The 14,970-nt window shown below is 41.2% G+C and overlaps 1 protein-coding gene across 1 annotated transcript in view; it reads right to left on the reverse strand.

Moving 5' to 3' along the window:
• Positions 1-6,791: 6,791 nt before the first annotated feature.
• LOC135804357 (uncharacterized) overlaps positions 6,792-14,970 on the reverse strand; it is an 82,531-nt gene continuing 74,352 nt past the window's right edge. The window contains exons 10-23 of the mRNA XM_065318221.1: positions 14,184-14,391; positions 13,956-14,123; positions 13,598-13,888; positions 13,169-13,405; positions 11,511-11,650; positions 11,055-11,222; positions 10,643-10,864; positions 10,451-10,532; positions 10,167-10,376; positions 9,798-9,948; positions 9,496-9,718; positions 8,773-8,905; positions 8,550-8,673; positions 6,792-8,218 (exon numbers count right to left, since the gene is read on the reverse strand). Of these exons, the coding sequence (XP_065174293.1) occupies positions 7,578-8,218; positions 8,550-8,673; positions 8,773-8,905; positions 9,496-9,718; positions 9,798-9,948; positions 10,167-10,376; positions 10,451-10,532; positions 10,643-10,864; positions 11,055-11,222; positions 11,511-11,650; positions 13,169-13,405; positions 13,598-13,888; positions 13,956-14,123; positions 14,184-14,391 (2,998 nt within the window). The 3' untranslated portion in view covers positions 6,792-7,577. The remainder of the gene's footprint in view (positions 8,219-8,549; positions 8,674-8,772; positions 8,906-9,495; positions 9,719-9,797; positions 9,949-10,166; positions 10,377-10,450; positions 10,533-10,642; positions 10,865-11,054; positions 11,223-11,510; positions 11,651-13,168; positions 13,406-13,597; positions 13,889-13,955; positions 14,124-14,183; positions 14,392-14,970) is intronic.

Consider the following 14,970-nt stretch of genomic DNA (forward strand, 5'->3'; position numbering starts at 1 on the left):
TAGAGAGAGTTTCATGTTCAATCCATGTTCTCTATATGATCTGCAGAATTTTCCCCACTTTGTTTATGCTTTCAGTTCGACCTTGTCTTACGCAGCACGCTGTGCGCTGCCATTTGAAATTTGAACAGTACCGCAGAGCTCGCCGTGTGTCCTCGGGTTCAAGTGACAGTTCGCTATACTTCTGCGTACATCTTGCGCTGGCGTATTGGCTATTGTTTTTTCCTGTTTAGTCAGACAGTGATACTCAATTGTGCTGTGTGCGCGTGTTCTTTTTCTTCTCTGCCACTGTTCGTTGCGACTGTTAGTATTTCGGGCGCTTTTAATACGGTGCGAGCCTTATAATTGTTTAGTCATCGAATAGACTCGAGATTTAAGACACCACGTGCGCGTGTGTAAACCATCAGCCGCCGGCCGTTGGATCTCTTACGTTGGGCTACGGATTCCAATTGGATTTATAGGCCAAAATGATATTGTTAATTAGTGCAAAAGTTATGCAGTGAGTAGTAGCATCAATTCTACTAACAATTCTACTTTATATGTAACGTTTGGTAACGTTTGGTTGTGGCTCGTTGTGCCATAGATCGTACATACTCGTACGTTCGTTTAATAAAAAAAGAAAGAAGAATGTATTGTTAAATGTAATTAATAAAATTCAATTTAAAATTAAAATCACATTCATATTTTTTTTGTGTGTCCTCTTTGTCGTTTTCAGGATATGCGTGTTAAATCATATTTCATATGAAGCTTATGTGAGCGCAACATTGCTAAGGCATGTGTTGTTGTTTTTAAAAAGTTGAATAAAGTAGAAACATAAATAGAAGAATCAAATAACAATGATAAAAACACTCGGTGGTCGAGTGGAGACGTGCACCTGCTGGCATGCGAGTAGACACGGATCGAATCTCAGTTATAAAAGGCATTTTTCTCAAATATAAAAATATCTGGTGTAATTTGGGTTGCATATATGAATTGCAACGAAATATAAGAGAAATAGAAATATGTATAAGTGAAGGCGGCAACATGAGAAGTAAGAAAGTAAAAGGAGAACGGGAGAACAGAGAAATAGAAGAATGAGTAGTAGAGAATAGGAGGATAGAAGGAAGAGAACAGAGAATAGAGTAGAGAAGAGGAGGAGATAGAAGAAAGAGAAGAGGAGTGGATCAGATTTTTATATTTTTTGGCCCGTGTCGTTAGACAGTCTAAGGCCCACTGCTTCGGTGCGTCCATTGCTCCCGGCCCATCCTACAGCTACGATGTCTCTGCGCTTCATCCCCGAAATTATCAGGCATATCAACAATTTTTATGGTGGGGGATCATCCCCAGAGAGAGGGAACTCCTTATAAGGACATCCTTTTAAGAACTTGTAAAAATATTTCTAATTTTTAAGTCGCCTCAAGAGAGGGGACACTTAAAAATATTCTTACAAGTTTTGACCTGCAGCTGAAATGAAAGATAGAGTACACAAATCATACGGATTCCTTAACAATTTTTATAGTGGGGATCATCCCCTGAGAGAGGGAACTCTCTTAGAGACCTGTACCTGAAATGATAGTAGGGGTACATTCAAAGCATAAGACATAATATTTCTTAACATTTCTTTATTAATAAATACAATGTAAAATAATACAAGTTTAGATTTTACAAGTCAACAAAATTCATGCCGCCATATTGAAACAGGACTTACGACCTGCTTAGCCGCGCAAGCAATCGCGTACTACTTAGTGAAGTTCTAACATTTAAAGAGAAAATTCAAAATTCAAGTAGGGAAATATATATCTGAAACAAGTAAAAGTAAAATCAAAGGAAATTAATATACAGGGCGTTGTAAAGAAAAAACGACAAAAATTTAAAGAAAAATCTTAAGTTTAAGTAGGATGACATATATCTTTTCCCTTTTGACAAAATCACCACGGGAAATTAGTGTACAGGGTGTTACAAAAAACCACTACGGAAAATTATAATACAGGGCGATACAAAAAGAAAACTACAATATTTTAAAAGAAAATCCTAACTTTAGGTAGGATAACATATATCTTTCCCCTTTTGACATACCTTAATACAGGGTGATACAAATAGGAAACTACCTACAATATTTTAAAGGAAAATCCTATGTTTAAATGGGATAACATACATCTTTCCCCTTTTGACACCACGGGAAATTAATTTACAGGGTGTTACAAAAAGAAAACACTAAGTTTTAAAAATAAAACGCCCAAACACTAAGAAATATGGTATATTAAATGATAAGAAAAATATATCTACTGAGCAATAGACAAAGAACAATTAAGATTTAAGTAGGAAAACGGATGGAAACAATTAACAAGGCAACAACAACAAGATAATATAAAAAGAAAGCCATCAGGAATTTAAAAAAATCAAAATGTTTAGACATTTAAGTAAGAAAGTAAGAAAACATAAAAATAAAATAATTTTAAAAATTTTAAAAATTTTATTTTCTTTGGATATGAAGGAAATGTGATGGGTTGGATATTACAAAAATAAAGCACAAAGCAGAATTTTATTTTAAATCATATAAAACAACCACCGACCAGCCCGGAAAGCCGCCAGAGGATCAAGAACGCAGCCGACGACATGCGACTATCTTAATCTTTTTAATTTGTACATTAAACAAAAACAAAACAAGGTATCAAATACGTAATGCAAATCAACGGTATTAAAACGGAGACAAAAATTATTTGTAGGCTTAAAGACCACGCAGTTAAGGTAGAAACAAGTAAAGGCAATAATGGATTTGATTTTCAAATGGCTTAATAAATGCGAGAACATACCTTGATGCAAAATAAATTTTTGCGCTTTTGGCATATCCAAAGAAAATACGAAATAAATATGAAATACGCGAATGATACAAAAAACGTATCCGACGGCCGACCGAACATCACTCACGTTTTACCTCTGCGAATAAACAATTCGCATTTAACGAACGCCGGCCATCACTCGCGCACAATCGAGGGAGCATTTAGAAATATTACGTAATGACGCGAAGAAATTAAGGAACTCAAATTATTGTGAAGAAAATGTGCGTGCAGATCACTCGACGACAAATATGAGACTGACGTGGTAGGCAAGCCAACCGAGGCAAACCGCGTGGCGACCGCTCAAAAATTGCACGAGATAAGAGAACTTGTTTGTTTGTAAACACTGATACATTCAGAGTGGTAATGCAGAACATGAAAAGAATTGTACTCGTACAATGCATTAATTTTGATTAAATTATGAATCGGAGACCAGTAACAAAAGTATAGATTAAAGCCCTATTGGCGTGTAAACACCTATTTTTTTAAAATTAAAATTGCAAATAGGCCATAAACGTTCAATGTTAGGATAATAAATACTTAAACAGTTCTTTTAATTCTACATCGATTATTTTCGTAACTTTTTTTCCTAAGATTAACCGTTTAGGCCCTATTTGCACATTTTAGTGAAAACTGCATTCGACATAAAAAAGAGAAATGTTTTGTCTTTTTTATGACGAAATATTTTATTTCAACAAATACAGATTTTGTAATAATTAGAATTTTTGAATTCTGTTTTTGGTTTTTGAGAGTATATTAAATTCTAACTCGGAAACATGTAACACAATTGTTGATTAAAGCCATTTTGGCATGTAAAAATTTTATTTTAATTAAAATTGCAAATAAGGTCTAAACCGTCAATAATGGAAAAATAATTACTTAAATAATCAATTAAGAATTAAATTATCCAATTATTTCTAAAGCTACACTAGCTCAAAAAAATTTCATCATAAAAAAGGCAAAAGATTTATCTTTCTTATTTTCAGAATTAAAAATTGTATCTAATAATGGTGATTAATTGGTTTTGCCGGAAAAAGCCGCCAAAGAATTAAGAACGTAACCGACAACACACGACAATCTTAATCTTTTTAATTTGTATATTAAACGTAACAAAATTATTTGTGTGGTTAAAGACCACACGGTTGAAGTAAAAAACAAGTTAAGTCAATAATGGATTTGATTTTCATATGGCTGAAGAAATATGAGAACATACCTTGATGCAAAATAAATTTTTGCGCGTTTAGTATATCCAAAGAAAATACGAAATAAACATGATACAAAAAGAGTATCCGACGGCCGACGGAACATCACTCACGCTTTACCTCTGCGCATGATTGTACGCGCTTAACGAACGCCGCAAATCACTCGCGCACAGTCGAAGGAGCATTTAGAGACAATACGTAATAACGCGACAAAAAATTAAGGAACTCATAATATTGTAAAGAAAATGTGCGTCCAGATCACCTGACGACAAAAATGAGACTAACGTGGTACGCACACCAACCGCGTGGCGACCGCACAAAAATGCAGGAGATAAAGAAACTTGTTTGTTTGTAAACACTGATACATTCAGTGTGGTAGTGCAGAACATGAAAAGAATTGTACTCGTGCTATGCATGGAACTATTAATTTTATTAAATTCTTAATCGAATTCTGATAGATAATTTAATTTAACATTGTTTCTTTTAGTAACTAACAATAACCGTTTAGATCCTATTTACAATTTTAGAGAAAAATGCATTCGTTGACATAATCGCCAAAAATTTGACCCTGTTCTTCGACCAAAAATATTTTAACACAATAGTGTGACCCTGTTCATTGAACAAAAAAATTTTAAGTAAAAAAGTTCGGTCCTGTTTTTCAACCAAAAAAATTTTAACAAAAAAATTCGACTGACAAAATTTTAAGTAAAAGAGTGCAACTCTGTTTTTCGACCAAAAAAATTTTGACAAAAAAATTCGACCGAAAAATGTAGGTAAAAAAGTTCGACCCTTTTTCGACCGAAAAAATTTTAATAAAAAAATTCGACCGAAAAAATTTTAACAAAAAAATTCGACCGAGAAAATTTTAACTATAAAAAATTTTATGAAAAAAAGTTCGATCCTGTTTTTCGACCGAAAAAAATGTAACAAAAAAATTCAACCAAAAAAATATTAAGTAAAAAAGTTCGACTCTGTTCTTCAACCAAAAAATATTTATTAAAAAAAGTTCGACCCTGTTATTCGACCAAAAAATGAAATTTATTGGACAAAAATAGCGATATTCAATTGGGATTTTAAGACACTTCCAAAGGGTTTATAGGGTTAAAAATTGTGCATTGTGGAAAGGATCTCTTGAACTTAAACATGACGTTAAGAAACTTCAAAAAAATCAATTAGTTCACGTGATACAAGGTGTTTTTCACACCATGTTTTCAAATTTTCCTAAAATTGCTTATTTTTGAAGAGCATTTTAAGGCCCTTCCGAAAGGGCTAGAAGGTATAAAGAGTATGCATCGTGTAGATAAACTCCTGACTCTCTTCTGGCGTGGAAAAACTCAAAGAAAAGCAATTAGTTTTGGAGATACAGGGTGTTTTCCATCTCATCTTTTCAAATTTTCTTAAAACTGCTGATTTTTGAAGGGCATTTTAAGGTACTTCCGGAAGGGCTGGAAAATTGGAGAGAATACATTATATAAAGGAACTCTTTAGCTCTATTCTGGCGTGGAGAAACTTTAAGAAAGTCAATTAGTTCACTAGATACAGAGTGTTTTCCACACCATGTTTTCAAATTTTCCTAAAATTGCTCATTTTTTCAGGACATTTTAGGGCACTTCCGAAAGAGTTGGAAAATTGGAGAGAATATATTGTGTAAAGGAACTCTCTAGCTCTATTCTGGCATGGAGAAACTTTAAGAAAGTCAATTAGTTCACTAGATACAGAGTGTTTTCAGTATCAGCTGATAATCGGCCCGAAATTGCTAGCAGTGCATGAAATACAGAGTTTCCCACGTCATCTTTTAGAAATTGAAATGGAAGAGGTGAATAGTTCAAGGTAACTCAGGAAGGTTTAGACGGTTGGAAAAGTACGCAAGTTGTAAAAATCTCTCCATCCAATATTTACCTATAAAAATATATCAAGCAGTCCAAGTTCTCAGTAGTTGCGAGTTATCTGTTTCGTCTCTGATTCATTATCATTTTAACAATTACTCGTAAAAAGTCGATAGTAATGAGCAGTGAACTGTGAAGTGAAATCAATACACAAATCACACACCTTGCTGCACAATTTGACTCGTGTTTGATTTGTTATTTGGTTAATGCATGAGAGTGTAAACTCTGACTACTACAACTTTCTATAATAATAGGATTCGAGCTTTGGTCAAAACAACATTACCTTGTGTTGATCTAGATGTCCTTGGGATATTTGGGCCGTGGCTTAGATCTGTATAAATTCGAATTGCAAGAGGGATCCTTACCCGCACAGATTAGAACTCTATGAACACCACATCGCAATAGGAAATACGGCGCTAGAAGATAGATCCCTTGTTCTCCTAGTTTGGTGCAGCGTATCTCCTGCAGCGAATATCACTACAGTCCCTCTCGAGAACCCATAGCAGAAAGTGCTAAGCGGCGGGAACGCTTGAAGTGGCACTGGGTCTCTATCAGCGTGGCCAAATTACAAGCAATTAGACGCACCCGTCGGCGTTGTAAAACGCGCACTCTCTCAGCATCCCCGCTGGCGTGCTTACAACCACTCCTCCTAACAAAAATGAGTTTTCTGCTTCTTTCGTCCATTTATTCGTTTCCTAATGTCGGCGATTTTTTGCTGCTTGTCTAGCAGGGGAACGTCGTCACAATTTCAATTTTATTGTTACCCGCCGCTGCATGCGGCGGCGTGTTTCAGGTTCCGCAAAACGAGCGAAATTAATTGCGTCCCATAAACGCTTTTGTTTAGTTTAAGAGCTCAAGCATCTAATTAAATTAGGTTTTAATGCCCCGAAGGTAATTCACTCACCGTCCCGCTTTAAATAAACCTCATAATGTAGCGACAGGAATTTATCTTTGAAGTCTGTGTCGGAAATGCGATGAAAGCCAGCGGCAGAGTTATTGTTTTAGCAGATGTCAACAGTATTTACACTTATAAAGAAAACAAGTACTTATACACTACTACAATTAGTATATTGGGTACCAACAGAAGAGATTACTAGGGAGGAAATTAAAATTGAAGTTTGTGTTGTGTTGGTTATAGAATAATTAGAAACACACGATAATGATACAGGGTAATTAGTAAAATTATTGTGATTTAATTAAAACATGATGATTTATTGTTAAATGACATGCACCTGTATGTATTTCCACGTGTCACAATTCAGTCACGTTCACCCACCCCAATTAATGCTACAGTATATTCGTTAAATGTTAGTAGATAAAAGTTTTGAAATTTTGATAAATAGATCACAACATTAATTATTAGTTAGCATTAAAATGGATGATTTTTACAGTGTTGTTATTCGTTAAAATCAAAAATTATCACAGAATTTGTACCTATTTGGTTGTTTCGATTCTCGTTTTTTTGTTTCGTTTCGTTCCACGTTTTTCCGATGATGTTTATTGTGCCTCCAACAATAAAAGTCCAACGCGAAATGATGGCGCCACACATGAACGCGCCCGTTATCGCGCCGGCGGCGATGATCGGGTGTAATCCACGATTGAAAATAAAAACAAACGCCGCTTGGAAATTGCCGCGCGCGCGAGCGCTAAATGGCACTGGGCAACGTTTCACTTCGTTAGCAGCTCGTGCGCGACACGTTCGTAATCGCCTCGGGCACTTTAATTTCCTCCTCGGGCTCCTCGTCGATCTGTTCGAAGACGGCGAGCGAGGGAGGCTTCGAGATGCGGCGCAGACTGCCGGTCGTCACGACTGGCGGTGGTGCTGCGCTCGCATTCTCGGCTTCGTATTCGTTGCCATTGAGCAGATAGTCGAGATCGTGCGTGATGCTGTCCATCACGGCGTCGAGATTGTCCGCCAGAGGTTGTTTCTGTGTCGACAGTTCAGATGACGCGAGGATTTTCTCCTCGCCTTCGGGTCGCAGGCGTTGCTCATCGGGCGGTTGAGTGATGGTGATGCACGGCATCGTCTTCGACGTATAGAAACAGGTCTCCGCCTCGGAGGAAGTGGAGATTGATGAGGCGACCAGGTCGAGCTCAACAAACTTTTTCGTACCGAGCAGATCAGGCGAATTCAGACATTCGAGCTGGGTGTGTTGATGATATACAGCGCTGGGATGCGCATCATCTGGAGCAAAATTCGCACTGGCAGCCGTCTTGAAGCTGGTAGCGGTCATCTCTGCGTACTTGCGGGTCTCCACCGTGGTACAAAAGTAGGGCATGGCGTCGTTCTCGACTTCCGGTTTTTCTTTGGTGAAAACTGCGCTCAAAAAAGTGCTTGTTTTGAATATTTTGATTAGGAGTGGGCAAAAAATCACCGGCGCCATGCTGCGCGACAAGAGCGACAAATTTGAATAAAAAGGGTTCGCGCAGTTAGATGATGAAGACGACCCTCATCATCATTCGGTCGTTTAATTAATTAGAAATTCGGCCGGGGTCAAAACTGAAACTCAAACTGCCCTCGTGGACATGCGGTCGTCGTCCTTGCTTGTCGTAAAATTTTTAATATCGCCCAAACCGCGACGCAACGTGTTGCAAAAAGAAACTTTTGTTGATTGCAATAAAGTCACGCCGCGCCAGATGATACTCACATTTGAGATGCTTGCCGGCATCTGGACTCTGCTTCTCGGCGTTCTCGTCCTTTAATCTTGTAATTAAAAGTTGCTTGACCGGCGTCTCCGAGCAGAGGATGTAGCAGAAAAATATCACCGCGCCCTGAAACATAAAACAGGACGGCAACGTCCGGCGCATGAGGTGAATATCGCTTTATTTAGACATGAGGGGATGTAAATTCACGTAGGATATATCTCTCACCATCGAGACAGACAGGCCGCTGAAAACGTAATGGCAGAGCTCGTTCTCCGGCGCGTTGATGTAGAGAATGCTGCTCGATACGGTCGCCGTTATCGAGCAGAATACGAAAACGGATCGCTTCAATAGTCGCAACCTGAAACAGTGTTGCTTTACATATAAATTTGCCAACGCGCCGAAACACAATAAGCGCGCTGTATGCAACCCAATGTACTATGCAACATGTGTATAGCCCACTAGCCTATTCGGTTATATGGCTATAGAGAGTAGCGTGGATTGTATTTTCTACGTGGCGGTAGAACCGGTGATATCGACTGCGGACAATTTCGCCCCGGCTGCTGATCGATGTTGTTGATTATGCGGCGTATGCTCGCGCACGCTTTTCGCATTTTTCGCATTTTCCTCTGGCTGCGCTGCCTAAAACAACATACCGCCGGCGTGCGGTGAGGAGTACAACCAAGGCAAAAATATGCCGACCGTGCTTTAGTGTGTCGTCGAAATTTTGCGCCCGAAAAACTTGCGAATAATTTAAATTCGCTGCAACTTTTCGCTTCGCTTTTTGAACTTGTTATAGAATTTTCCAGGAAACTACAAAAAAATAAGCGAGGAATATCACGCGCATAACACAGTTTGCACTGACAGGTAATTGATATTTCAACGCGAGTGCTTTTTTTTGCCACGCACAAGTTACGTACGAAATAATTTAAATTTATAAGCTATCTGTACCTGTACTGCAACGCTTCGGATCGCTTTTCACATTTGATGTTTGCACGCGCGACTTTTCTCGCCACGATGTAAAACAGAACAAAGTAGAGCAGGACGATGATCGAGCAACAAGTCACGAAGATGTTGAAGGATAATGACCCTCGCAGGAGCCACCAGGAGTCAATGCGGGTGTTCATCGTCAGATGGGCCATGTGATTACCAAAAACGGCTATCATCGGAGCTCCTAACCACAAGAAAAAAAAAACACGTCCAAGATTTTTATTCAAATAATATTGGTGAATATATTAAAATAAACTATGTACCTGTTATGATAAGAACAACGGTTTGCTTGACGCTGCGCATCCGCGGCAGTTGCACGAGCTCGGAGTAAATAATAAGCAAATTGCTCAGCTGGGACGATAGTCCTGTGAGCAGGAAACTCTCCAGGATGCTCATGACCGTCAGGAAGAGCGCCTGCAAGAGAAATTGCATTAAAGCCGAGCGGGATTTTCCCGTCGCCAAGCGTTCGACATCGGCTTTAAACCGCTCCTAACTTCACCGGACTTTGAGAAAAAGTACTCAACGAAAAAAAACCACGCAAAAACTGTCTGGTTTCCGTGGTGAATCTTTGATGATTTGCAAGATCAGGTGGATGCAGGATGCAATTTTAAAAGTGTACACACGGCACGTACCGGCGGCAGGTCGTCCCAGAGCGCATAGATGAACACCAACATGGAGGCGAGCAGCGACAGACAGCACTGTAGTTTGAGGAAGACGAGACACGATCTCCGCCGCAACCAATAGCAGACAAGGATCACCACCGCGATGGCGTTCAGCAGGCTGCAGCTGGCGCAGCCGACGAGGATCACCAGCTGGCGACTGGGCGCCTCTTCGGAGTCAATCTGTAAACATATCGTAATCATATACAAGGTTATGTGTCACCATTATAATATCTCAAATGAGGTTAGGTACTTACGAAGGACGGTTTCATCGTCAAGAGGACGGCGTACGTGCCGGAGCGAGGACAGATGCATCGTGTGCGCGTTGCTTCCAGGAGCCTGCAAACAGAGAGGAGCATTTCGGTGTTGTAATTTTGCGATTTGCATTCATATGCAACCGTACTAATCCCTCCCATGGGAGGAAGGGGTTTTGGAGGGTTAATATTGACCTTGTGATGCAGGTCTGCGTATTCCAGGCATAACCATAACTGGCATAGTCGGCGACAGCGCACTGTACGTTCCATGCGTCCTGCGAGGCGTTCTTTCCCGGATGCTGGAACTCCATTGTGTATAGAATATCCGTGAGGTTCTCGCGCAGCTCACTGCCGTTGAAGGTCAACCAGCAGCCGACAATGTTCGATATAACCTCGTAGTCCATCTCAATGCCGTCCCTACACAATCGCATGCAAACATATTCATTAGGCTTTATGTTCGGGGTATAAAAAAGTACACGCTGTTGATAAAAGCTCACAAAAGCTACAAATCCAAGGAGCACTCAGGGAAGCCACTGTGTGTATACTAAGTGGGAGTGAGTGGCGGTGGAAAGGGTTGAAATATATAAACAATGCATAAAGTACTTACTTGAGCCGGATGGCGGATCTCAGCGGGAGGAAGGCGGATAAATTTCTGTAAACCACCGCCGCTAATGTTGCAGATTTATTCGGCGACGCCGCGCCAACGCCAGCCGCCGCGGCGAAGTAATGCCGAGGGAGTGCCAGATGTAATTTATAAGAGAACCAGCCGGGGTATCTGTAACGTGCGCGAGCGGACACAACGTCAGCTTCAAGACCCAAGACAAGGCATAGTAAAAAAAAGTATATGGCGTGAAATAGAAATTTACGACTTGTAGTCAACGAGCAAAGTGGCCAAAAAATGCAATCGTAATGTGAGCCCATGTATTAATTAGAGGAGCGCACGGCGTCCGTAAGCCGGAAAAGGGTCAACCACAATCCACAATCGTTAGTTATTCCTTGTCATCTAGCGCTGGGCAATCTCGTTTTCATCAGTATGTAAAAGGATTAGGACGGCGGGTCATACCTGAGACCAGATTGCGGCACATGGAATCCGGTCTTATCCGGTCGCGTCAGGGTCACGTCGATCGTGTTGAGCGTACGGTGAAAGGTTGATTGGAACGCCAGGCTTTGTCGCTTAACAACCTCCTGCAGCAGCATCACTTGCTGCAACAATACGACACAATCATGGGGCGGAAGCTTTCAATTTAAAACTTTCAACAAAGCTGCAAGTCATTTTATGCCCAGCGTGTGTAGTTGCAGCGAATTTTAAACTAAAAGCGAAGAATAATAATACAAAAACTTCCGGTTATATAATATTTTTTTTTGTTTTTTAGGTTTTCATTTTTGTAATTAGTTGGTTCTGAAGTCATTGTAGATTTGATAAATATGTAAATCAAAAGAAATGAAAAAAGTTTAATTTTGCTTCCGGTTTGATGAATAAAGAACGACGGAAATATAAATACTTTTAATAATGTCGCCCGGTGTCAAAAAATAAAGCCGAAAAGCAAAAATTAACTTCGTTTGTGCGGACAGAGAAACAATGAAAGAGAATTCAAATGTGACTTCTTTGCGGCGCGAGCAAAAGTTCTTAATTATCTCCTCGGACCAGGGCGGTTGAATCGCCTAAGAGGCTCGTTTACCTCCCAAACGCAAGGCAAACCTCGCTGCGCGCAACGGAATGATGAAAATGATAAAGTTTTGTTTTCCCGGGAATACTTAGCGATGAGTTTGTCTCGCGAACAATGCGCGCGGGACTCGAGAACTCGAGAGTTGAAACTCTGTGTCTCTGTGACAAGGGGTGGCCGCAAGTGTAAATTGACCCCGAGCCGATTAGAAGCGCGCATCACCGGACGCTCGTGCGACTGATCCCTTTCGTCGCTTCGTCGTTATTTAACTTTTAAACAAAATTTCCGAACGCCCGCAAACGCCGCACAGCGTTCTTACTTCATTTAAACTTTGGCGCGCATGAACCGGATATCTGCGCCGCCTCCGCACTCTGCACGATGTCGATGTGGAAACTATTTTACATAAACATTGTGTAATGAAAAATGCAGAGTTTACCCGGCGCGCAAGTTGGGCGATAAAAAAAAGTTAAACGCGCCCCGGCCCGGACGCCCTAGTCACTTGCTGATTTTCCGGTTTATCCACGGCAACAAAAGCCGTCGCCTTTGTCGAAGAAAAGAAGGACGAGGCAAACTCTCTGTGTGTCGTTATTAATGCATTGCGTTTTATGTATTTTCCCAAGCGGCGTAAACCAAAAAAAAAGGCACAACCCGGAAATTAGAAAAGTTAATGTCGCATAGTTGTTGTTAGTTCGTCGTGATGACAGTGCAGAATCGTGAATTGATTCTTTTTTGATACAAGTGACGGAACAATCACGCCCTAACCCGAGTTTTTCCTTCACTTCCGTCGCTTCCGGCTGCCTAAAAGTACCGAAGGGCTCGTAGTAATGTCATCTGAATAAATATTGTTACGCGCCGAGTTTCTGCAATTACCTTCGAGTTGCGAGTTTTGTTTTGTTCTGTTTTGCCGGCGAACAGCAGAAAAAATTCAGACGTAATCTGCAGCTTTGTCTGCGCGAGTTTAATAAAAACAAACGACTCCGACGCCGAGACGTGACGAGCGCTTAATAAAATTTCTGCTCAAAGTGACACAACGTGTTTTCAAATGAAGAAGACTCACCGTCTCGTTGATGAGCGAAAGTTTGCGCTGGAGAATCCCCTCGACAATATCGAACACCGTGTCGTAGACGTCCCCGCTGATGGAGTTATTGATGTAGTGCACGACGTCGTTGACCAGCTGGAGGACGGTGTACCCTTCGCCCGGAAGCAGCGTCCGGTTGCCGTTCAGATAGCGCCGATAGCCGCGCAGGACGTCGAGTGGCCGCGTCGCCGCGTATCCGAGACGAACTTTCTGAAACTGTTTGCCGAAGCAACAACACGAATTAAACCTTCGAGTGCTACTATATTCAAGCGGATGTTCGCAAGAGTTTCCGGCGACATGCTCGTGGACATATTAACGCATTAATGGCGGGCGCCATTTTGTTTGCAACTATTCGTAAATTGTGCAGCAACTATTTCGTATCAAGTGCAAGAGATTAAAGTGACATACTTGTAAGTTGAGCGCCTCCATGCGGTCGGAGTGACAGCCGGCAAAGTCCGGGAGATACCAGACCGGATGGCCGGTCTCGCGCAGGTTGCATGCACGCCGCGCCACACCCGCATAGCCGACGGGGCATTCTTGTAGGCTTTCGGTGCCCGGTGCTGTTTCCGGCCAGAGAAGCTTGAGGTGGCGTTCGCCGGCGCAAGTCTTGATCAGCTCGGAATCGATCACGTTCACGAGGATGCTCTGTTCGGCCCACACGGCCGAGTCTTGCACCAGGCAGGAGAACATGGTCGATTTCTAATCAAAAAAAAGAAAAAAAAAATCAAACAATCAACTAGGAATCTAGAAATTGTGCTAGACTAACACTGATTGTAGAGACTTGAAGAATGCTGCCCATGGGAAACAGAACCTCGTAGTGCTCGGTGTCTGTTTTGATTGGGAGAAGTTCCTTGTTCTTGGTCCAGCTGTACGTGTACTTGGCATCGTTTGGGTTGGTAGATGCACTGAAGCATTTTATTGTAAAATTTTCGCCCTAAGAAAAACGTCGTATTTTACAACCCAGGCGATAAAAAAGTATATTTCCCGTTTTTACCTTCCTAACAGTCAAGCTCATGGGTTCAATCCACACCCGTGGTGGAGCTCGGACTTCAACGCGTCGCGTATAGCAACGCTGATGGCCGGATTCGATCGCCTGGCAGGTAAAGGTGCCCTGGTCCAACGGCGATGCATTTTTAATGTTGAGCTGCGAAACGTATTGATCCCGCGCCGCGTCGTCCTCAATCACGTGCGCCGACTTTCCGCTAGAGTGAAAAATCGTGTACACACTTAATTAAATCCACTTACTGCCCATTCCCGCAGCGCAAATTCGCGAAGCCACCGCTTCAGCAAGGCGTAACTAAATTTGCCATTTAGTTTCGACAATTTAAATAGTGACGCAATTTAAATGCAAACACACACTCACACACACCCAAAAAACATACATACGACATTTCCGCGCAGAGTAAAGAAACAGACGTAATTATCGGGTGCCCGATGTACACGTAATAAGCGCGGGTCCTCGGGGAAATTTTCGCTCGGGCAAGAATTGTACGCGCCGGTCAACCCGCTGAAAATTACCCGAGGAAGTATTAAACGTCGACGACGACTTTTCGCATCGCTAAACACATGCAAATTGCTTTCGTCGGTTTTGTTAATTAATTAATTAAATCCACTCAAAAATCGAGTTGTACAAAGGGAAAAATTTACGCGCCGCTTTGGATAAAGTCGTTGGCTACGATTTAAAACGCGTACGGCACTCTAAATTTAGATGTTATGTTAATAAATACATCAGTTGTCCCGGGGAGTGTGCAACGAGGGTAGGAAGGAAAGTGTGGTCGGAA

The sequence above is a fragment of the Atheta coriaria genome, unplaced genomic scaffold, assembly GCF_025399875.1.
Source record: "Atheta coriaria isolate IRGN ID8LTWV9N9 unplaced genomic scaffold, Caltech_Dcor_3.1 hic_scaffold_3_pilon, whole genome shotgun sequence".
Classification (NCBI taxonomy): domain Eukaryota; kingdom Metazoa; phylum Arthropoda; class Insecta; order Coleoptera; family Staphylinidae; genus Dalotia; species Dalotia coriaria.